Genomic DNA, 22,703 nt, shown 5'->3' on the forward strand with positions numbered 1-22,703 from the left:
AAGATGGAGTCCTAACATGCCACTAAGTGCGGATATTATACCTTTCCCACACTAGGTAAAGAAGAACTCTAGAAAACTTTGGAACTTCTTCAACCCCAGGCCGAAACGGACTGTCTTGGATCACCACAATGGCGAGGAGAGGGATGACGGGCAGCGCAACGAGTCGGGAGCTACCGGAAACCCAAGAGGCAGCTGCTGAACCGACAGATAACCTGCAAGAAAGAAGGAAAAAACCAACGAGGTAGAACAGGATTTCAGCTCGAGCTTGAAAAGAGGCAGCAGTCAACTGGGGGGGGGGGGAACGGGCAGCAACTTCAATCAGCAAATGACGTCGAGGGGCAGTGACAACAGCAAGCTGAGCTCGGGAGCTTGGAGGAGGACTCGAGGGAAGGATACCAGCCACAACACAACTGGACTGAACGCAAGTGAGGGAGTTGAATAGGGATGACCCTAGCTAGGGGCTGTTCAGCAGAGGGAGAAAAGGGAGCAAAAGCTTCTCATCATGTGTCCAACGAGAGAGACACAGCGGGAGTGAGGAAGAGAGAGGCTGGTAATGATGTTGGCTGAGGAGTATTTTGTCCCCTAAAAAAGATATTTATGTCCTATTTATATCAAATAATATTTTTGCCCCTCCCAGATGAAAATCCTGGTTCTGCTCCTGATTTAATGGATTAAACTTATGTTTAATTTTACATGTAGCGAGGGTCACGCTTTTTTATATATATTAAAGAATGGTTAAAACGTTAATCAAATCTCAAGGGTAATTGAACAGTTTCTACCATTGGATACACTAAGTCTCGCATGGATCGGACGGGTCAACACTATTGTTTTCCCTTGATATTTTCCCCCCCTTAAATATATGTATAAGCTTTCAAATGGGACCCTGGACGGACAAACCCATCACCCTATCATCCGTTTTGTTTGACAAACAAGACGGCACACACTTCAAGGCAGCATCTCCACTCGGCCCCGACCATCATGTGTAAGTTTATCTGTTTTTTAAAATTTAAAATCCTTGTAAATGATAGGATAAAAATCCTCCTAATTTAAATTTTTATTCACATCTATTGATAGTTTTTGGATATTGTGTAAACCATAGTTCATGTCTTTGTAAGTTAGATTTTGAATTGAGAGAATTTTTAAGTTGATTATTAGGATGATACATTAATACTTATCATTTTAATTCTCCTCCAATTAAAAATAATAATAATAAATGTGTTCTAAGGGCATTTTAGGAACATAAAAGTGAGACGAGAAACATCAATCCGTAACGAGGGGATAGGACTGACAAACTCACCGGCACGCACATCAAGGCTTCCTCCCTATGCGAACGGCTGGCAATCGTGTGTAAGTTTACGTTTTTAACCCTTATGTAGTAGTTATAACGGATATTTTAAGAATATAAAAATGAGACGAAAATGATGCTCTCTTTATATATTAACATAAATAGATATATATAAATTTTGTGGATATCTATTTTGTGGTAAAACTCCCTCCATAACCAAGTAGAATTTCATCGTGAATTTTGGATTATTTCCCTCATTTTAATTTTTTTTTGGAGTCCATCATGAAATGCAGCTAGAAGATCATAATTGAATCTAACGACTTCAAGATGACAAATGAAAATTGTATTTGTTTTTTATAAAATGATTATTTCACTTATTTTTCGCCATTTATTTCCATTCTTATAATATCTAATTGAGCATTTTCCCCCTTATATTCGCTTTTACAATGGATGAAATCTATTTTACCTTTTTAGATAGCTATATAACCTTTCAAATGGGACGTTAGACGGACGGATAGATCACTCAGTAATAAGGGAATAGGACTCTGGCAAAACTCACCGGCACGCAACCGACGCTTCTTCCCCGCTAGGTCGGCTCGCCACCATGTGTACGCTTGAGAAGCGCGGCGACCTCTTCTTCCTCACCCTGACAGGCGACGGTGAGCACCGCCTTGGCCCCGCCGTCATCGACTCCATCCTCTCCGCCCTCTCCGAGGCCGCCGCCCAGTCAACCCCCGGCTCCGTCCTCATCACCACCTCCCAAGGCAAGTTCTTCTCCAACGGCTTCGATCTCGCTTGGGCCCAGACCGCCGGATCCCCCGCCGAGGCCCGGGAGCGCCTCCACGGCATGGTCGCATCCTTCCGCCCCGTCGTCGCTGCCCTCCTCTCCCTCCCCATGCCCACCATCGCCGCCGTCCAGGTGACGTATTTAGCTCACCATATTCCACCAGAAATCCTCCGATCACTCATATTGATTCGATTCGATTCGATTCGATTCGATTCTTATTCCCCAATTCAGTCTGCACCCTGTTTGGCTTTTCTTCCTATTTTGCACCCTGAAGTTTGGGCAAAGCCCTAAGATTGATTTGACTTTTACAAGCCTCAAGTAAACATCCTTATCGATTCTTCTAAGAGTCGACAATGGTCGGATGATGGATCTCCATTAATCAAGCCGACGCGCGGGATATCCTTATCCGCGTATGCGGTTCCTCGGCTATGTTGTGATAGTGTTTAATTTTCCTTATGTTCACTAGGGCCACGCTGCGGCGTCCGGGTTGCTGCTTGCGCTGAGCCACGACTACATACTTCTCCGGTCCGACCGAGGTCTACTCTACATGCCCGAGTTGGACATCGGGCTTCCCATGCCTGATTACTTCTCGGCAATGGGCCGGGCCAAGATCGCGTCGTCCTCAGCCATGAGGGATATCTTCCTGCAGAGCGCGAAGCTCAAAGGCGAGGAGGCCGTCAGGATGGGAGTGGCATACTCGGCGCATGATGGCGAGGAGGCCCTGTCGGAGGCCAGCATCCGCCTCGGGGAGCAGCTGGCGAAGAGGAAGTGGCAGGGCAAGGTTTATGCGGAGATCCGAAAGAGCCTCTACCCTGACGTCTGCTCTATGCTGGGACTGCCTCACAAGGTTGCAACTCCGAAGCTATAGATTTTTCCGTGGTATCATGGTTTGGAGCCACTCTATCCATTGTTCGGGTTACGATCATATTCGCAAATGCTGGAAATTTCGGGGACAAATTTCTATGTTATATCACTTGTGAAATGCCATGTTAAGTGTATGTCATTGACACTCTCCGTGTAGTTTTGGAAGCAAAAATAAAATAAGGAAGCAGCCTTCCTGTAGTGACACAAAATGCCAACTTAGGACTAAGGAGATGTGGGTTCAATCCTTTCCGGGAGAAGTTATGTCCTCCTTTATTCGTAGTAGCTTTTATTTTTGTAATAGGTTTGTGGACCTCCTTAAGATCAAAAATAAAATAAAACAAATAAAATAAGGAGGGTGGTTAATTATAAAGTTCGAATTTTGCAAGTTAAAATTCGAACTTTCCATCTTATAATTCGAACTTTCCATCTTATAATACATGCTTATTTGTGAAGTTAATTATCATTAAAGTTAAATGCAATTTGTTTCTCAAACTGTGAGGTGAGTTAGTCCTCTGAACTTAGATTTTCGTAAAATATCCATGACTTTATCGGAAAATAAGTAAGGCGACTCCTCAATTAAATTCAGAACAAAATTCGGGCTAAAAAAGGCACATGTCACTCATATGCTATATTGAAAAGGGCAATAGTATAACTCCATGAATTTATACATAAAAGCAAAAAAAAAAAACAAACATTGAATTTGGAAAATTCAATACTTGAAATATATAACACAGCTAAATATATAAACCGGCCCAAAACATTCAATTTTCTACCGAAGAAATTCCAGACACCAGCCAGCTTCTTCTTACCGTTGGGCCATCCGATCCAACTTGTTTCCACGTTATAATTATTAGCTATCCGGAGATGAGCTTCCAGTGGGAGCCTGAATTTTTCATATGGCAAATCCAACCAATCGAGCAACAATAATTCAAGCCTTTTGACACAAAACATTAATTTCTTTCAACCAACTCACGTTCGAGCAATTGTAGACCCTCTCATCATGTTTGTTAAGACAACCAACGCGGCTGCAGGTGCAACCATTCTCCATGAACCCTTCCTGCATCCTTCTCTTCGACCAAAGAAGCCCACCGCTGCCACCTTCTCGTCGACGATCAAACAACCCTACCGCCGCAACCTTCTTGCCGGTCACCAAACGACCCCATCGATGCAACTAGAATTCAGTCATAATTTTACTAAAATTCAATGTTTGTTCTTATTAAGATCTCAGTTTTCGGACGTTGATCACGGGCAAGTCATGATCGAGCTTGCACAAATGACCTACAATAAAGGGAAAAAAAGAGAGGGAATCCTGATTTTCCTTTCTGATACTTAAATGAGAGTGTGCTTGGAAAGTAAAAAGAATTGAAGCTAGGGTTTAGGGGTATTTATATAGATTGTAGAAAATCTCTATTAAGATATCTTAATTTGTATAAGATATGACAAGCATATGCACTTGCCAAGTATATCGTTAGAGATTGAACAATATCTCAAAAGATAATGCCAGAATATTCAGAGATATTAGCAGATATAGATAGAGAAATATCCTCAGTAGGATTTAGTTACCCAAATTGGAGTATCAATGTGGGTCCAGGACGGTAAGCTAGGCTGAATAAGTTGGGTCAATTTTCTAGTACCTAACATAAGCCCCCTACTCCCATGAACTCGAGCTTCGAGAGGTCGTAGGAGTCAATCATGGTCCTAAGACATGTAATAAAGAAACCTGCAAAAAGAATAAACCTTCGCAAGGGTGCTCCTATAGGCAAGGAGGCTAAAAAGATAGACTTTCGTTGTCAAATAAGCGGAGGGTGCTCTTATAGATAGGAAGGCTCAATAGACTGACCTCCGCGAAGGGTGCTGCTATAGACAAGGAGGCTTATAGATCGATATGCACTGTTCAATAAGCAAAGAGTACTCCTATAGGCAATGAGGCTTAACAGATAGACCTTCGCTATTAAATAAGTAGATGGTGCTCATGTTAAACAAGGAGGCTTGAAGAACTGATGTGATAAGGAATAATCGACAAATGACAAGTTCAAATGTAATTCACGATAAGCATAGAGTTCATTATTCCCAAACTGGAACCCCAATGAAAAGTAACCCACTGCAAATAAACAAGCATTCATGTTAGCGAATTACTCCTTGCGAGGTATCCTCGTGACCATTGCCTATACCACCACTTTGGTGAGGTGTAACACTTCTTTCTTGGTTGTTGTGGTGACCGCATTGAATCAGCTTCTCTATATCCTTTTTCAAGATTCGACAGTGCTCGGTGTCCTGTCCCTAAACTTTATGGTATTTGCAGTATTGATTAGAGCATTTCCTTGCATCCCCTGCTTTATTCGCTCGCAGAGGCTTCACTAGGCCAAGCCTCTCGACTCCTAGAGGACAATAGATCTTAGCACAATGAGGGGCCTGAACTTCTTATACTGTGGAGCTGGACGTCACTCCACCTTTTTGTTACTTCCAGGATGGTCCTTTCACTTCTCACCCACATGTTCAGTCTGGCTTGAGAGAGACTCTTCTAATTTTATGAACATTTCGAGCACAAGCTACGAGGTCAGCAAAGCCCTGAGGAGGTGTAATGATGAGACTCGTCTTGAGTCCTTTTTCATTAGGCCTTTCTGTAAGGCAGACATCACTTCGCGAGGGGTCAAGCTCTCTATCTCAGTGGCAACCTTGAAGAAATGCTCATATCATTTTCGAAGCTTCTCTCCCTCGTTTTGCTCCATGGTGAATAGTCATTGAGATCATGTTTCACTAGCCGGGTTGCTGCAAATTTCTAGATGAACAACTCCTGTAATTGCTTGAAACTGGTAATAGAGCTAGGAGCTAGCGAGTGAAACCAGTCGAAGGCAATCCCAATGAGGGTCACAGGAAATAGCAAGCATTGAAAGTTCTCGAAAGCGCCTCTTCCAAGAAGCGATGTGATGTCAGCGCACATGGTTGATTGGATCTATTTTTCCATCAAAAGGGATTGTTTTAAGAAAAATAAATTTATGAGATACCTTGGTATTGAGGATATCCAGCAATAGAGGGGATTCAAGGTTCTCGTTAGGAGATGGAAGACTTAACTGCTTCCACTCAGTAGCCTGAATGGCTTTTGCAGCCTTCTCCTCAGTGAGGCGTTGAACTTCTTCTAGAGAAAGAGTCGCAACTGATCCAGGAGGGATTTTAATCAGCATGGGCATGTTGCTGGGTAGGTTCTCAAATGTCCCTTCATGACAGGATTTGGGTCGATGCTTGGAGGAGGCAACATCATCTTCTACTTGGTTCTGCCTTTGGTTCGACGTTGCACGTCATTCCGGGTTAACTTGAGGGTCTTGAGAGGCTATGATGACTGCCTACACCGCTGCTCGAATATCAAGGTCTAGTTGATCCAGTCGAACCACTTTCAAGCCATGCTGTGGCCGTGATGGATCTTGACGGGCCGACTACATCGGATTGTTTCTTGTAGCTTGCTGCAAAGGGTTTGGGACCTCTTGAGACCTGTCGTACTCGGTTTGAGAATTGAACTGGCTTTTGGTGAGAACCATTCTTTCTTCTTGGTGTGGTGGAAAACAACCAATGTGGATGGCTTTTCGTGTCATTTCCCAAAGACGGTGTCAATGTTAGGATCTCGATTTTCGGAAATTGACCATGTAAGTCACAAGCCTTGAACTTCTATAAATGACCTGGAAAAAAAAATGACGAAATCCCGATTTTCCTTTTCGATGCTTAAATGAGCGTGTACTCAAAAAGTAAAAAGAATTGAACTTAGGGTTTATATGTACTTGGAGAGGTATTTTTATAGATTGTGGTAATATGTTTAAGATATGACAAGCAAATACTCTTACCAAATATATTGTTAGGGATAAAATAATATCTCAAAAGATATTGATAGAATATTCAGAGATATTATGAGATATAGTAGAGAAATATCTTCAATAGGATTTAATTATCCAACTTGGAGTATCAATGTGGATCCAAGACAATAAGCTGGGCCGAACGGATCAGACCAATTTTCTGGTTTTGCTTATGTAGGTATAAATTTATGGAATGACACTATTACCCTTTACTTTATGGCATGTGAGTTGCATGTGCTATCTTTTGGTTGGAATCTTAGTCGGAATTTGATTAAGAGGTCACTTTGTTTATTTTTGGGTAAAGTGGAGGTACTCTACAAAAATATAAAAGTTAGCGGCAAACTCAAACTCGAGGATTAAACTGCTATTAACTCTTATTATTTAATCAAACTTTCGAATCAAAGCGTTAGGATTATGATTCGTAAAGACTTTCCATCTATCACGAATTAACTTTACGATTATGATCAATAAAGATATATATATATATATATATCTAATACGTAAAATTTTCATATTTTTGAAATTTATATCTTATCTTATCTCTACAAAAAAATATTATATATTATTACATTTCCAATGACTCAGATTAAATTTGAATTAATTAAGTTTCGGGATAAATTTAAATTATTTTATAAGTAATCGCAATCCGAATAATCTTATAATTAACCAAAACTCCCATAAAAAGGTAAATTTCGACGAATAAATAATTTGTTGTTTTGGTTTTGGAAGGATCGGCCAAGACGGGCCAACCCTATGGGGTTCCACAAATTATGTCCGCCACATGTTTTATCTCATCTTATCTCTACAAAAAATAAATATTATATATTATTACATTTCCAATGATTTAGATTAAATTTAAATTAATTAAGCTTCGGAATAAACTTAAATTATTTTTGTAAGTAATCGCAATCCAAATAATCTTATAATTAACCAAAACTCCCATAAAAAAGGTAAAGTATCGACAATTAAATAGTTGTGTTTTGGTTTTGGAAGGGTCGGCCAAGGCGGGCCAACCCTATAGGGTCCCACAAATTATGTCGGCCATATGTCTGGATAGCCATACAGCACCCACCATCAGAGGGCGGGCGTGGCATATTTAGCCAACCGACCCTTTTAAATTGTAACCTAACAGCCCATCCCATACTTATAGTCACGTCTCCCCCTTCCCTTTGAGCTGCTCCTTCGGTGTGGGACAAACACAATCGTGGTTGAGCTTCGGCAGCAGCACAGCCCTCACTCTATTTCTTTCTACCCAAAAGATGTTGCATCGTATTCTCATTCTTTCGTATCAAACGTTATCCCTCGTTTCGCATCAAACACGTTCTCACGTTTCGTATCAAACACATTCTCTCACTGCTTAGTTACCGAACTATCATCATCATCTGCTCGTCTGACGGAAGGATTATTTTGATACATCACCGAACTCGTAGGACTTATCCTTCCGTGAGAATAACCAAATCGGCATCCTTTGTGCCAAAGGCTGAAACTGAACACATACTTGTTGGCCTCCGTCAACCTCCCCCGCGCAGGAAGTGTTCGGGAGGGAGCATAACAAAACTCTGGGGCCTTTTCTTTTTATTTCTTTATTTTTAGTATTTTAATTGATTATCGCTAAATTAACGACGGGTGGATACAAGGACTAAATTGATAGACAAAGTATAACATCTAGAGCATGCTTGATGACAATGAAAGGTTGAGGATGAAATCAATGGCCACTTCAAACATCAATGACCAGATTGAAAGTTTACCCTATAAATTTTCTTTCACGAATTCCCTGTGAGCATCTAACTGAAAATAGGGAAAAAAAATGCAATAGAACAAATTAGAAAGTTGGAAACGAAAATTCCCGATCTCTCCTACTTAATTTAAAAAATGAAGTTCAAAACAACAAAGTGCCACCCAACAAAATGAAAAAAAAGTATCACCAACGCCACAATTCCTAAGAGGGAAACCTACTGAATACGGTGTCAAAATAAGTTTCCTCGAAGAATGTTTACCGAAAACGTGATATCCGGTGGTGCTACAACCAAACGATTTTTCAAGTTCCTCGAATTGACACCTGAAACATCAACAAAACGCCTTCTCAAACAATCTACCTCGTATGATCATATCTAGGTTGTCTTGGTCTTCGGGGCCTTCTTCTTGAGGTGCCTTCTCGGCATTGAATTCTTCATCCCAATGAAGAAGAGCAGAGCGCCGAAAAATGCCATGCTCTGTGAATTGGGGAAAGGAAAAGGAAAACAGATTAGATGTCCAGTGAAACTAGAGGAAGACAAGAATCAACATCCCCAGAGAATCTGCACTTACCTGTGCAAAGTCGTTCAGGAGAATCTCGAACTTGGGCTTGGCAGGGTCATAGTTGTAGAAGTCGTAGAGGATCGGAGTTGTTATTGCCAATTGGAGAAGCTAAAACACACAACAAAAATCAGTCAGTTTTAATGTACCTCTCATAAATAACCTGTGAATAAGAAAGCTAAGAGGCTCACCAAGAGATAAGCTCCAAAAGAGCTACCAAATACGAACAAGAGACCCCCAAGACTTTCAGTGCGGTGATAGTCGCAATCACATGCCTAATCTGCATCCCGCAATTTACCCAAATCAGAAAATTAACAAGGCCATCTAATCATATAAGGCAAGAACAAAGAGCTGTAAAGAATTAAGAAGATTCAATAATCTTACATCAAGATCAGGGATCTCTATCCCGAGCTTGGAAGAAAGATGCAGCAGAGCGACTTTCAACTTAGGCTGCAGCTCCTTCGCGGCTGGACCACCATCAACACCAAATTCATTGTACCTGAGAGGATAATGTAAATGCTAAAGACTGAGAAGCTGTTTGATAATATCACCACTATGACCGGATTTCATAATCCATAAGGTTTCATTTGAAGAATCAAGAGCAATGTAAAGGATAATTTTCTTTCTGGGATAAGTGAAGGACCAGTTAAAAAGAGAAGTAGAGAACAAAGATGAGCAAAAGTTACAGAGGCAGGGCACAACATTAAGCAGCAAAGCTATCACCACGAAATGGGAAAGCAGTAAGAACTAACAGATGAGATATAAATTTCCCAAAGCTAAAAACCGAAGATGGTCCCTCTAAGTGACAAGATCATTCAAAACAATGGAAAAGACACGAAAGATTATCTCAATCAAGTATTAACTGTCTTTCCCTCGCATTAATTTTATTCTACATGAACAGTCACACATGTTTAAACGAACACAGATAGAAAACTTTTCCCAAAAAAATCTTCCAAAATTAGAGGGCGTCCGGGCAGTTCATCCTGAAATTAGGCCCACCGAAGTCACTTCGAACAATCCAGATTTTAAATCATAAAAGCTCCCCAAGTTGCCCTTTTCAAATACTCAATAATATCAACTTCCAATGCACTTGCCAATGCATTCACAATCTGGATATGAATCATCAACCACAAAAACATTGTCCGTATCAGGAGTTTCATCTACAAGCAGTACCAGTGGTATCGATCGATCTACAGATGAAGTGTTCCCAAAAGATCGCCATTGATGATTAACCAATCATTTCTCACATCATGCTCACATGGGCAGAAGAGATCTGGTAATAATTTGTCTCTTTTACATTCTTTTTTCTTTCCGAGATATGCAATAAAAGAAGCTCCATTAATGACTGAACTAGGAACAGGATCCGGAGCACAATGAACAAGAACAATTAACTGCAGCCATGACAAACGATCTAAAATGTAACGCATTTTCTTCCACAAACAGATCAATCTGACTAAACAGTAAACCTAAGTAGCATCACATTACAAGCTCCGAAACAAAACAGACGCCAACCCAAGAATTCCAAATCAGGCCCATCGAACAACATTAGATCTAGAGCTGACAACTCAGGTCATACTGGGGACATGAACAAAAACCACCTCAAGTTCAAACTGGGCAACCCTAGCTAGATCTGCTAAATTCAAGCGGCCATAGAAGAAGCTACGAGCAAGGCTTATTGAGCTAACATCGAGCAGAAAAAAATGGAAGAGAGAAGTTAAAAGGGTCGGATCTACGCGAAGAGGGAGAGAGAGAATTACGTCTGCCAAGCGGAGAGGAGGAAGAAAGAGGCGAAGAGAACCCTCCCGAGGAACGAGAAGAAGCCCATCTCTGTCTCCCTCGTCTTCACCGGTTTCTCGCAGAACAGACGACCAGACAGAGAGCGAGCGAGCGAGCGAGAGACTTGCAGAGGATCTCGAGACTTGCAGAGGATCTCGGTCTCCAGTCGTCTCTCTTCGGTCGTCTTCTTCAAGCGAACTGGAGAGAGAGAGAGAGAGAGAGAGAGAGAGAAAGAGACAGAGAGGGTTTCTTTGTTCAATGACTGTTCAAATATATATTATTTATTTTAAAAAAGAAAAGGTAAAAGAAAATAAATAAATCCATGGAGTGAAAGTACAGAATAAAATTTAAAATTTGTACCATAAGAGACCCCATGCCAAATTTGAACATTTTAGGTCTAACGAGGATCACAACAATGGTAGGTGCCATTGTTGCCTACATTTCATCTCTGCGTGCAACTAGGATCTAAAAATTTCGGGTCTCGGTGGATCCGATGCAGAAGTTCCGGTAAGTTTTAGTACAACTTATATTACCTTTAAAGCATGAGCATGTGTTCTAGCACAAGATCTTGATATTTCGTAATCGTATTTCAATATGCGCCTCAGGTGACATGTGTTTTACACATAACATCTGCACTGTGCTACCGATTAGATCGATTTGATAGAGTCTGTCTCAATTAACTTTCACAAGGTTACTATTATGGAGCGAGAAAATCTTACAATGTTAGGTACAAGGGGATCTGATTTTAAATTCTTTGAACCCATCAAATTATCATGTTGTCTAAAATAGAACATTTTATCAAAAAAGATTACTGATAATTTGAATGTCCAAATAATTCATTTTTTTACTGAACTCGTAATATACTTTCTAAGTGGGAGGTGACTATCTAAATTACCAACAAAATTACCAATAACATAACATTATCGGTCCATACCAAATATGATAATGTACATTACAATAATTTTAAATATGAGAATTCATTTTAATGGAATCTAAATTATCAGTAATTTCAAATGATAAAATAATGCACCAAACGTCACCTAAAGTGCCTTACTCTATAATGATTTGGCAATAAAAAAACTAATGAAATTACTATGAAAGATAATATTTATGAAAATTGATCATGTGATTAGCACCCATTTACTTATTTATTTTAATCTAGTTAGTGTTTTTTCACATCAAGTCACGTGAAAACTATATAAGATTGTCAAAAAATCTCTATTTATAGAGGGAGTTAGAAAAATTTAGATGTGATTATTGAGAGAAGGATCATTAAAAAGGATTTGGATGGACATCATCTAATCATCTAACTTGGAATAATAATGGCCGTTCGACAGAAAAGCTTTCATCAAGAAAAAGAAAAAGACAGAAAAGCTAATTTACAGGGGGCTCAGGTGGTGGTTTTGGACTTCAAAATCACATTAATAAGATATTATAATGAGTTGATTCAAGCGTTTTGAAACTTATTTTTCTTTTAAATAAGATTTTGGATTCGAGTTTTGTGAATAAAAAAAATTATTGATTTGAGTTTTACTCTTTAGTGGGCAAATTCTCCTTGATTGGATTACTTAGCTTCCGTTGGACTTTCGGATTACTAAGGTTGACACCATAAAAAATATTAAGAATTTTGACAATCAGTAAAATAATGACCATCCCCAATAAACATACCATAAAAGTATTTCAATTTTCATCTATACCAATTATATATAACAATCAATTAATTCGCATGTTTAAGCAACATCGGCCACATAATCTGAATTACAAATAATTCTTTTCCTTACCTGCGGATATATATAAATAAAAAATAGTAGTGGCAAATATAATTTTGCTAAAAAAAGAAAAGGGAAATAGAATTAAAAAAATAGTATATAATACGAAAATTAATACGAAGTAATTCAATTCCTAACGATTTAGGCACTTTATTATTAGGTGATTTTGTTGAGGCAATCATGCCCCATTTATTTGTTCTTTAATTTCTTGGGTGTTAGCCCCGTTTCTTTACCAAAAAGTTATAACTAAGTAAAACGATTTCCTCCTTAACAACAACGGATGCAGACGAGTATTTTTAAAGTAAAGATTGTTGATTGTCGAGATCTGCTACCAAACAATTTGAATAATTAAGTGGAGAATAAACTTCAAACCTGGGGGCTTTACATCTTTTCTTCAATTTTATATTGCTCTTATTTTTTTAATTATTAAAAATTGAGGAAAAAATAAGGGAAAATGTGGGGAAAAAAGACTCATAATGTTCCGTTTTGCCAGCCATGGTTGAATAACGAGGTTTCAAATGGGAACATGCACTCACTGCCAAACTATTGCTACCTTTTTCCTTCTTCTTTTTCTTTTTAAATATTCAATTGACTTGAATTTTGAAAACTGTGAGTACAAGTAAATCCTTAAAAAAAAATGATTTCGTAAATACTTAAAAAGAAAAACAACTTTTCTTTAATATGCACTACCTGACATTCGAAAATTTAATATGCCCTCATTAACTTGAAATTGAGCTGAGCGACTTATTAAGAGATAAATTTCCCCCGGATGAATTTTCTTTATTCATGAGATTCGTATCGAAGGGCTTATTTTAAAGGGAACAAGCAAATGACAACTTTTTAACCATGGAAGAACTTGTCAACATTTTATGAAAAAAATTGAGGTGGGAAGAAAGTGAAATGTGAAACGGAGTAGAATCCAAACAAATGGCAATTAATTCCAAGAACAAAAAGTCATCCATGACATGACAAAATCGAAACCTATGAAAATTATACCCTCTAATCCTACCGAAAGATGAATATGACAGAGAATTCTTGAATCATTAGCTCTCGACAATGTTCACGGTATAATTTGATCGATGGGCCTGACAATTCCAAGAAAAAGCCGAATCAATAATCCAAATTTCTCAACAGGCTTCCATCGGTATTATTCTGCAGTATCTAAACTGTTTTCGATTTGGGGGCCTTCTTCTTGACTTGCCTCTTTGGAAGTGCACCCTTCATTCCGATGAAGAAGAGCAGTGCACCGAAAAGTGCCATGTTCTGCGGCAAAGGAATGCTTGTTATTGCTGATTAACGCAACAACGCAACGGAATGGGGCTGAAGTAACATGAAGGAATCAAGGGTGAGAACCGGTGTTCGAGCAAACCTGGGCAAACTCATTCAGGAGAATCTCGAATTTGGGCCTGCTGGGATCGTAGTTGTAGAAGTCGTAGAGGATCGGGGTTGTGAATGCCAATTGGAGAAGCTAAAACACAGACCAAACAGATTAGTCTTGCTGTCAAACTTCTTATAAGGCAACAACAGAACAGAAAGAATTTTGAGGAAAGCCTCACCAGGAGATAAGCCCCAAATGAGCTACCGAGGATGAATAGAAAGCCTCCAATTCCTTTCATGAAAGTGATCCCAGTAACGACTTGCTTAACCTGTGACAAATGACCGAGTCACGAGCCAGATTATATATACCTACTCTGCAATCAAACGTGAAACAATATGGAAAAATAAAAGGAGAAAACAACCGTAAGTGCAGCAGTTTCAAAAACAGAAACAAACTGAAAGGCTAAAGAGATTACATCAACATCAGGGATCTTTTTGCCAAGAAGATCAGACAGGTGTTTCGAGACAACGACCAACTTAGGACGTAACTCCTTAGCCGCGTGACCCCCATCAGCTGAAAGTTCATTGAACCTAATAACCGAGATTACCAATAAAGCAATGATCACTCAAATTGGCCATGCGAGACATAAATATAAAGGTTAACAAAGGGTGAAAAGGCAAAGAAAGCAAGGGTTGGTATCTTACTATAACTAATAGGAAAGTCGTTTCTGGGCAATGAATAAATGATTCTAGTGAAACGATATCTGATGACCGATCTACATAAGGAGATCTATCATGATCATGCAACATGAGACATGCAATTGGCTTGAAATGAGCTTTCTCACCATGCCCCATCACAAATATTGAAAAATGAAAAGGAATCTGTTATTAATAAATTCTAAACCATATTCCATCATCTAACAAGCTTAAACAAGCTGAGCTTTCCTGTAACACAACTCAGTATGCCAGAACTCCGGGACAATTAATTGTCCTCCATTGACAATGGTGAGTACCGAATCGCCAATGCCACCTCATATTTTGTTATTTTATCGATCTAAACAGACAATCCATTCAATTGGGTTATAATGGCAATGAAATGGTCGATTAAATGTCTTGTATAAGCAGAAGACTAAATTCGTTAAGATCAGTCTCTCCTGCATTCCCTCTTTCAAACTTGAAAATCAGGATCCCAAAGCAATGAGCAATCTCATGTCATATTAGGAACTCGGAAACACTTGACAACCCTCAAAAGATACGTATCTACACTTCTCCATTATAACGCTGAATGAGATAACCTTAATGAAACACAAGAATTTCTAAACTCTGTCAACAAGAACACTAACAAAGACTCCCCAGGCACCAAATGCCAATGATAATTCGAACATTAAGGAGCGTAATATTCCAAACCGTTGTTGCATAACGGTATGATAAATTCTTCAACCTAAGATACTAAAAAAGTCCAAGTCTTTGGCTTTGCCCATAGCTATAAACTACCAGAGAACTGAGGAAAGCTGTAAATTATATCTCGAAAACGAGAAGCCAATGAGAACCCGTGAGAGCATAGTCGAGAAAGATTCGATTTTTATCGTGCCCACGATGTCAAGACATCCAAACATGAGCAAAAATATGGATCACTGATCCAAGGAAGCCACTTTGAAGAAGCCCAGAATCAAGTGACGTGGGATCTGGGGAGAGAGAGCGAGAGAGAGAGAACTTACATCTGCCAGGCGGAGAGGATGAAGAAGGAGGCTAAGAGGAGTCTTCCAAAGAAGGAAAAGAAACCCATAATTCTTGTTTCCCCGCTTTCTCCGAGAGAGAGAGAGAGAGAGAGAAGCAGCGAAGGTAGAGAGGAGGAGAGGAGAAAGGGAAGAGAAGGGGAGAGAGCAGAACAGAGGAGACCGTCTGGTCTGTTTCCATTTACTAATAAAGTCAGCGGTGTAGTATTTGTCAACTACAGGTGGAACTTTTTTATTTTGTTTCAATTTTTTGCTTATTTGACCATATAATAGCCATTAAAAAGGCTTTTGGCATGAGATAATCTGCGCTGATTTTAAAAAATCTCTAATCCCATTACATTACTATATTTAGCTGAAGCAAATTATTGGTAATTCCACTCAGCTAATTATATCCAATAGAGGTGACTACTTAGATTACCAGCACAGTTACCATAATTTAACACAATATCAATCCATACCAAACATGATAATAGATACTTTTGTTTTGGGTGGGGTTTGGAGGAATATGAAAAAGGGCGGTGAAAAGACTCGAGCCCATTTGGGTCAACTCGGGCCAGATTAGATCCGACTCTAGAGTCTAGGACCTGTGCTCGACTTGGCTCGCTTCAAGCCCGATGGTTGTCGTGGCGAGTCAAGTCAGGCAGTTGGACACTCATGGACAATACAACCACACAAGCTCCGGTTCCCACAGGATGAATGTATGGTGTATTAAATAGTTCAACCTTTCACCTGCTTGGATTAGCTGATCTGTAACTAATTATCTTTGTGTTTTTATACTTCGGATCTTATGAACTTGGAAATTTCGTAAATTGGCGAGATATTAGAACTCACAAACTCCTCTTTTGCCCCTACAAATCGGATCAAACATTTAAAGATGGGGCTGGCGGAGTCAAGTTTTTACGTCTTCCGTGTTTTCTATCTAATAAGAAGAATACAACATTGCTCAACGAATCTCACCATATTCAGTAATTGTTGGTCTATATTAGTTTTCACAATTTTTTTGGTCTATATTAGTTATCACAATTTGTTCACTCTAGGTTGCTATTGCCATATCATAATTTCCTAGTTAAGGAATGTAAATCTTGGTTTGGAAAGTAGTCACCTCACCTAATGTTGGTAGCGCCATTGGCAATTTGCAACGGTGAAATTGACAGCACGAGGTATAGAACATATATTATTATAAACCGAAAAATTGGTGGGTCAGATGTTTTCAATTTCAACCCATTTTATTTGTTTATTTAAATAACAACAGCAGCAACAACAACAATAATAACAACAACAATAATAATAGTAAATCTACCAAATTAAGCCTATGAAAGGACAATATATTATTGGATTGCCACATTATTGGATGCTATCTCGGGGGGAGATTAATTTGGCTCATGACGTATGTCTAAAGGTAAAGTATGTTAAAACTCATAAATAGTAAATTCGAAAAAGTTAACCTATGTACAATTCTCGCAAAAATAAAAATAAAAAAGTTTCTGATCCCGAATAAATACAGGTTAAAAGCAATCTTAAAAATAAGAAAAAAAAATATCCACATTGAAAATGGCGCAACAAACCAAATCAGGGACGAGAAGTCATGGTCGAAGTACAAGAAAAAAATTGGTTCGGGAAATGATACTCTTAAAGAATAGATTATGTGATCTACCACAATGGTTTGGAAAAAGCACATAGTGAGACATTAGCGAAAACTTTTCTTAATAGTGCACAACACAATTTACCACTGCTAACTGTAATAGATGGCAAAATGAGACTGTGATATAGTTCAGTATACTAGTATCTATAATACGAAATTTATCCAGTCCCGGATTGGACGGGTCCGGGACTGGATTTCCATCATTAAGACGAGCGGAGCTCATCTTGGCTCATTTGAGCAGTCAATTAAGGCAGCCGGTGTAACCAGTTGCCTACCTTTTTTATTATTGAAAAGCGAAAATCACAAAAAAAAAAAAGACGATGAACAGTGAACTTGAGAGGGGAGGTGGGAGCCCGATGCCGTCACCGGCATCCACCCCCAAGGCGAGATCACTAGTGACCTCAGACGTCGCCGACAGAGAGAGAGTGGGGGGAGATCCCGAGCTCTCTCGGCCCGGCGCCGGCCGCGCCTCGCATACGTCGTTGGTGACCTCGCTTGGGAGGTGTGGCCAGCGTCGGATCGAAAGAGCTCGGGATCTCCCCCCACTCTCTCTTTGTCGGCGATGTTTGAGGTCACCAGTGATCTCGCCTTGGGGGTGGATGTCGGCAATGGCGTCGGGCTCCTGGGATGGGAGAACCCTGTCTCCTCCCCTTCGCATTTTTAGATATCTCGATCTGTTCTTTTTATTTTTGATTTTTTATATTTTATCAATAATATAAAATAGAGATGGCAAAAAGTTAATATAAAATATATAATTAATACACAATTAAAATATTTATTAAAATAATTACAAGTTACTTAATAAATAATTATTTAAAACTATTCAACACATAAATAAGTGATTTTTAAAGAACATATTTATTTAATTATTTGGGTGAATAATATAGAATAAATAGGATATTAATATTATAACTAAAATATTTTAAAAATAATTTTATAAAATACTAATACTAATATTTCAATATTAAATAAAAATAAATAAATAAATAAATATTATTATTCTATTTTTAAATTGATTTGAAAATAATTTAATTTGTGTTTTAACAATTACAAAAAATAAATAACAAAATAATATGACTAGTTGAACTTAATCATCATTATTTGTAATATTTTTACTTATTTCATAATAACTAATTATTATATGTAGTGATAACTTTAGATTATCTTGTGGTAACTGTTCAAATTATAACTAGATATACTGAAATTACCACAAATTATACTTAAGTTGTCACACGTAGTGATAAGTTGCAACTCAGTATGATAACTTTAATATAATTAGTTGTAACCCCACTATATTTAGTGATAATTTAAGATGTTATAGCGAATTCTCCATTAGTTATCATAATTTGTGAAAATTTCTATAAATTTTGTGATAGCCTCCAAGTTATCACTAAATATACTGAGGTTATCACAAATTACAATGAGATTATCACACGTAGTGATGAGTTACAACTGGGTATGATAATCTCAATATAACTTGTGATAACCTCAATTTATTTTTAAAGATGACTTGTGAAGTTATCATAAATTTTTCCTTAGTTATCATAAATTTTGATAAGCTCAATACATTTTATGATAACTTTTAAGTTATCACTAAATATACTAAGGTCATCACAAATTATACTGATGTTATCACATGCGGTGATAAGTTATCCCTCCACGTGATAACCTCAGTATAATTTATGATGATCTCTGTATACTTAGTGATAACATGTGAAGTTACCACAAATTCTTCTTCGTATATCATAAATTGTGATAACCTTAATACATTTTATGATAACCCCTAAGTTATCACTATATATACTGAGGTTATCAGATATTATACTGAAGTTGTCATAAGTAATGATAACTTGCCACTACGTGTGACAACTTTCAGTACAATTTGTGATAACCTTAGTATATTTAGTGATATCTTGTGAAGTTATCACAAATTCTTCCATAGTTATCATAAATATTGAAAACCCTGATTTATTTTATGATATCTTCCAAGTTACCACTAAATAGACTGAGATTATCATAAATTATATTGAGGTTATCACACGGAATAATAAGTTATCACTTCATGTGATAAACTTAATATAATTTGTGATAACCAATGTATATTTAGTGATAACTTGTAATGTATCGAAAATTGACCATCAGTTATCATAAATTGTGATAATCTTGATACATTTTGTGATAACTTGATGATAATATTGGAATATTTACATATTTTAATAATGAACCCCTCTTTTATAATTTTTGTAATTTTATTTATTGAATATATGAACATATTTTTTCTAATATGTCCATATATTTTTTTTACAATTTATTATTAATATAAGAAAGAAAAAGGTCAAAAAGAAGAAGAAGAAGAAAATGGGGGATTTTATCTGTTGGAATTGGCAAAACTGGCCCCCCTAATTCTCTCTCCTCCCAGGACCTGTCCAAGGACTGGACAGAATAAGCTCCCTTATAATACATAATATAAGTAGTAGAATTGGTATATTAAATGTGAATTGAGTATATTAATATAAATTATTAGTTTTATTTTTATGAAGTTAACCAATTCTTTTTTTTTTCTCCAGGAAAAGTTTCATCATTGAAAAATCTTGATTTTTTTATAAACGAGTAAATATAATTATTGTTATAGTAGTTCGCACTCTAAAACATTTTAAGGAGATCTACCAAAACAAAATATTTTATAGAGATGTTTTGTATTGGTTTTTTGCCCTTCTTAATATTATGACAGTTTAATTATATATATAGTTTTTAAATCGATAATGTAATAATGAATAAGTTTGTATGGATTATAATTTATTTGATTTCATAGTTTATTGCTGAAAATTTAAAATATTAATAATTTTTTCTTATCTAATTTACATATGAAAAATTATTTGAACATCCACTAAAATTTTCATTATAATATCTATCTATCTATCTATCTATCTATCTATCTATATATTTATCATGGTACTTATTTGAAATTAAGATTTGAGATTATGAGCCAGTATCAGAGGAATTTTGATAATGCAGACAAATCAAGGAATTTCTCTGTGTTTGCGACTTCTTGAGTATAGTCACCAACATTGAAAGCACTAGTCGGGTCATCAATAAGGGCATGATCCATTGAAGTTGATAATATCAATGGTATTTCCTCATTGAGAACATCATTCACCATGGATTAATCTTTGTGGTACGACAATCACTACGACTGCAAGCACTTGGAACGAATTCTCTCAGATGTTCCAGGAAATTCATATCACATATCAGGAAAATTGCTAGAAGTTGGTTCGAAAAGTTGCCAATTTACTTCATACTAAGGAGAAATAAAAAAATTCCAATCACAAATTCCAAAGGCGGTCCATATCTTCTGTGGGCAGATTGTCAATTTCATAATTCATTGCTTGATTTCGTGTTTTGTACTTTAGGCAGGGAATCCGATGTTCCAGTCGCCACCCTGTCCTCCCCACCAGAAGGAGAAAAGGAAAGAAAATTGATACTTAGAAAATTTACATACGATTTTTCATGAATTACTTGGGTTGCAAACTCATTCATCTCAACCTATGAAACTTACTTCTATTCACCCTTCTAATCATACATTCCCCTCGATCCAAGTTCTCAATCCATCCTTACAAGTTACGTTACGGGGAATTTTACATGAGTATCACAAAAAAACGCAGCCGACACAATTCTATGAAACTCCGAATAAATACCAGCCACATGGAAAGTGAGCCATAGGCAGAACTGCTCTTCATGGACCGGTTCCGCCCCGGGATTGGATAAATTTCCTTCATGGAGATGGGATCACTTTTTCCGTTGCTTTCTCAGTCTCCTCTCATAAATCCCCACCTTCATAGTTCAAGAAAAGAAATATTTGTGTAGCTGTAATTAATATATGGTTGATAACATTTTAGATTATCATAACAAAGTAATCTCATTAGTATAATGGGGGAAACGGAAAAATGGATTGGTATAGACTTTTCCGCAGTAATTAAGGACCTCTCACTAGTTCATATTCAGATATTTATGTTTTGAATATTCAAGATGGTAACAAAATAAAAGTTCATGGTGACCTCATCTGTATCTTAGTTTTTACCTACTATTATATACATAATATTTAAAAACTAACACCCTAATTTTATCTCTAAAACTCTTTCCTCCTAAATCCTAAATAACTCCTCTTCCATCCCGTCCTCCAAATTAAATCCCAACTTATATGATATAGTTGTTGAACATGGAAATCATTTCATTTTACTCTTTTTATTACTTTTAATAATGTGAAACTTGAATATCACGATCTGTTGATGTTCTTGGACTTGAATGGCGTTTAAATTATGTTGGTGAACTCGTTAATGAACAGAATATTTACAATACATGATCTAGTTTGCGATAAGTTCTACCTATCTTTTTTGCATTTGGAGATTGGTCATTTCAAAAACGGGGACCAAAAAACATCCGAAAAACCGTAACCATTAATAGATAGTTTTCTCTTACCCTAGATAGTTTCTTGGTGGTTTTTAAGCTAGAAAAAAGTCACCTAAAAAAAGTTTTATCTCAAAAATTCGATCCACCCACCCATTTATACCCCTAACCGGGTGGGGGAAAGATAGAGGAGAGAGAATGAACAATAATATAGACAATTTTATCATTATAATTTCTACACTTTTATTTAACTTTATTTGTGAGGTAAAAGTCGGGCAAATTAGACTTTTTACCAACATTATAACTGCAAATGGATCAAATCCTCTCTCTAGATACTATAGATATTAAAATATAATTTTATACAAGCTGCAATTCAACCATTATTCTTTCTTATCAAAATTTTATCAAATACTAGTATACGTTTCCAACTAATCTACTACCCGTGCGATGCATGGGCTTTTGGTCTATTTATACAATTCAAATTTATATTAAAATCACTTTAAAAGTTGAATATTATAATTGAAATGTTTGTTTTTTTATAAGTTCATACTCCAATTGAAAAATATGTGTAACAACTGAAGATCATGAAATTAACATATAGAAAATATGATGATGGAAAAATTACTTTTATTCCTTTATGAAGTGATTTTCTTATAAACACATAGTATTTTCAAGTGAAGATCATATAAGTTGTATAATTAAATCATTTATTATATAAATCATCGAGAGAGAAGATTTGAGATGAGATTTGTTCAGTGTCGTTTTGCCTGTCCCACCATTCATTGTCCCTCACATAGTCCATGGGCCACACTTAACAATAAGTATCCTAATGACCATAGAACAACAAACAAACAAAATGGTAACAGCATGTATACATGAAAGGTTACTTTCTGCCTCGAAAAATAAGGGACATCCTTCTGCACTGGGGGATAAGAACGAGGCAGTTTGGCTCATTTCCAAGTATTTCGACACGTATCACATGTCCA

General features: G+C 37.2%; 2 protein-coding genes, 1 non-coding gene and 1 pseudogene across 3 annotated transcripts; 1 reads left to right on the forward strand and 3 right to left on the reverse strand.

The window, feature by feature from the left end:
* Positions 1 to 1,784: 1,784 nt before the first annotated feature.
* Positions 1,785 to 3,328, forward strand: LOC116192763 (enoyl-CoA delta isomerase 2, peroxisomal-like). The gene is made up of 2 exons (XM_031521398.1): positions 1,785 to 2,204; positions 2,539 to 3,328. Exons 1-2 carry the CDS (start codon positions 1,890 to 1,892, stop codon positions 2,938 to 2,940), a joined length of 717 nt encoding a protein of 238 aa, XP_031377258.1. The 5' UTR covers positions 1,785 to 1,889; the 3' UTR covers positions 2,941 to 3,328.
* A 4,438-nt stretch (positions 3,329 to 7,766) lies between these two features.
* On the reverse strand, positions 7,767 to 7,894 carry LOC116193335. Its single transcript, XR_004154247.1, has one exon. It is a non-coding gene; the product is annotated as a U11 spliceosomal RNA (small nuclear RNA).
* Positions 7,895 to 8,581: 687 nt separating this feature from the next.
* On the reverse strand, positions 8,582 to 11,104 carry LOC116192803 (annotated as a pseudogene).
* Positions 11,105 to 13,521: 2,417 nt separating this feature from the next.
* Positions 13,522 to 15,844, reverse strand: LOC116194984. Its single transcript, XM_031523931.1, has 5 exons — positions 15,654 to 15,844; positions 14,412 to 14,526; positions 14,175 to 14,264; positions 13,988 to 14,086; positions 13,522 to 13,881 (listed from the first exon to the last, which is right to left on the reverse strand). Exons 1-5 carry the CDS (start codon positions 15,719 to 15,721, stop codon positions 13,780 to 13,782), a joined length of 474 nt encoding a protein of 157 aa, XP_031379791.1. The 5' UTR covers positions 15,722 to 15,844; the 3' UTR covers positions 13,522 to 13,779.
* Between the last annotated feature and the right edge of the window lie 6,859 nt (positions 15,845 to 22,703).

This window comes from Punica granatum, chromosome 1 (genome assembly GCF_007655135.1).
Source record: "Punica granatum isolate Tunisia-2019 chromosome 1, ASM765513v2, whole genome shotgun sequence".
NCBI lineage: Eukaryota > Viridiplantae > Streptophyta > Magnoliopsida > Myrtales > Lythraceae > Punica > Punica granatum.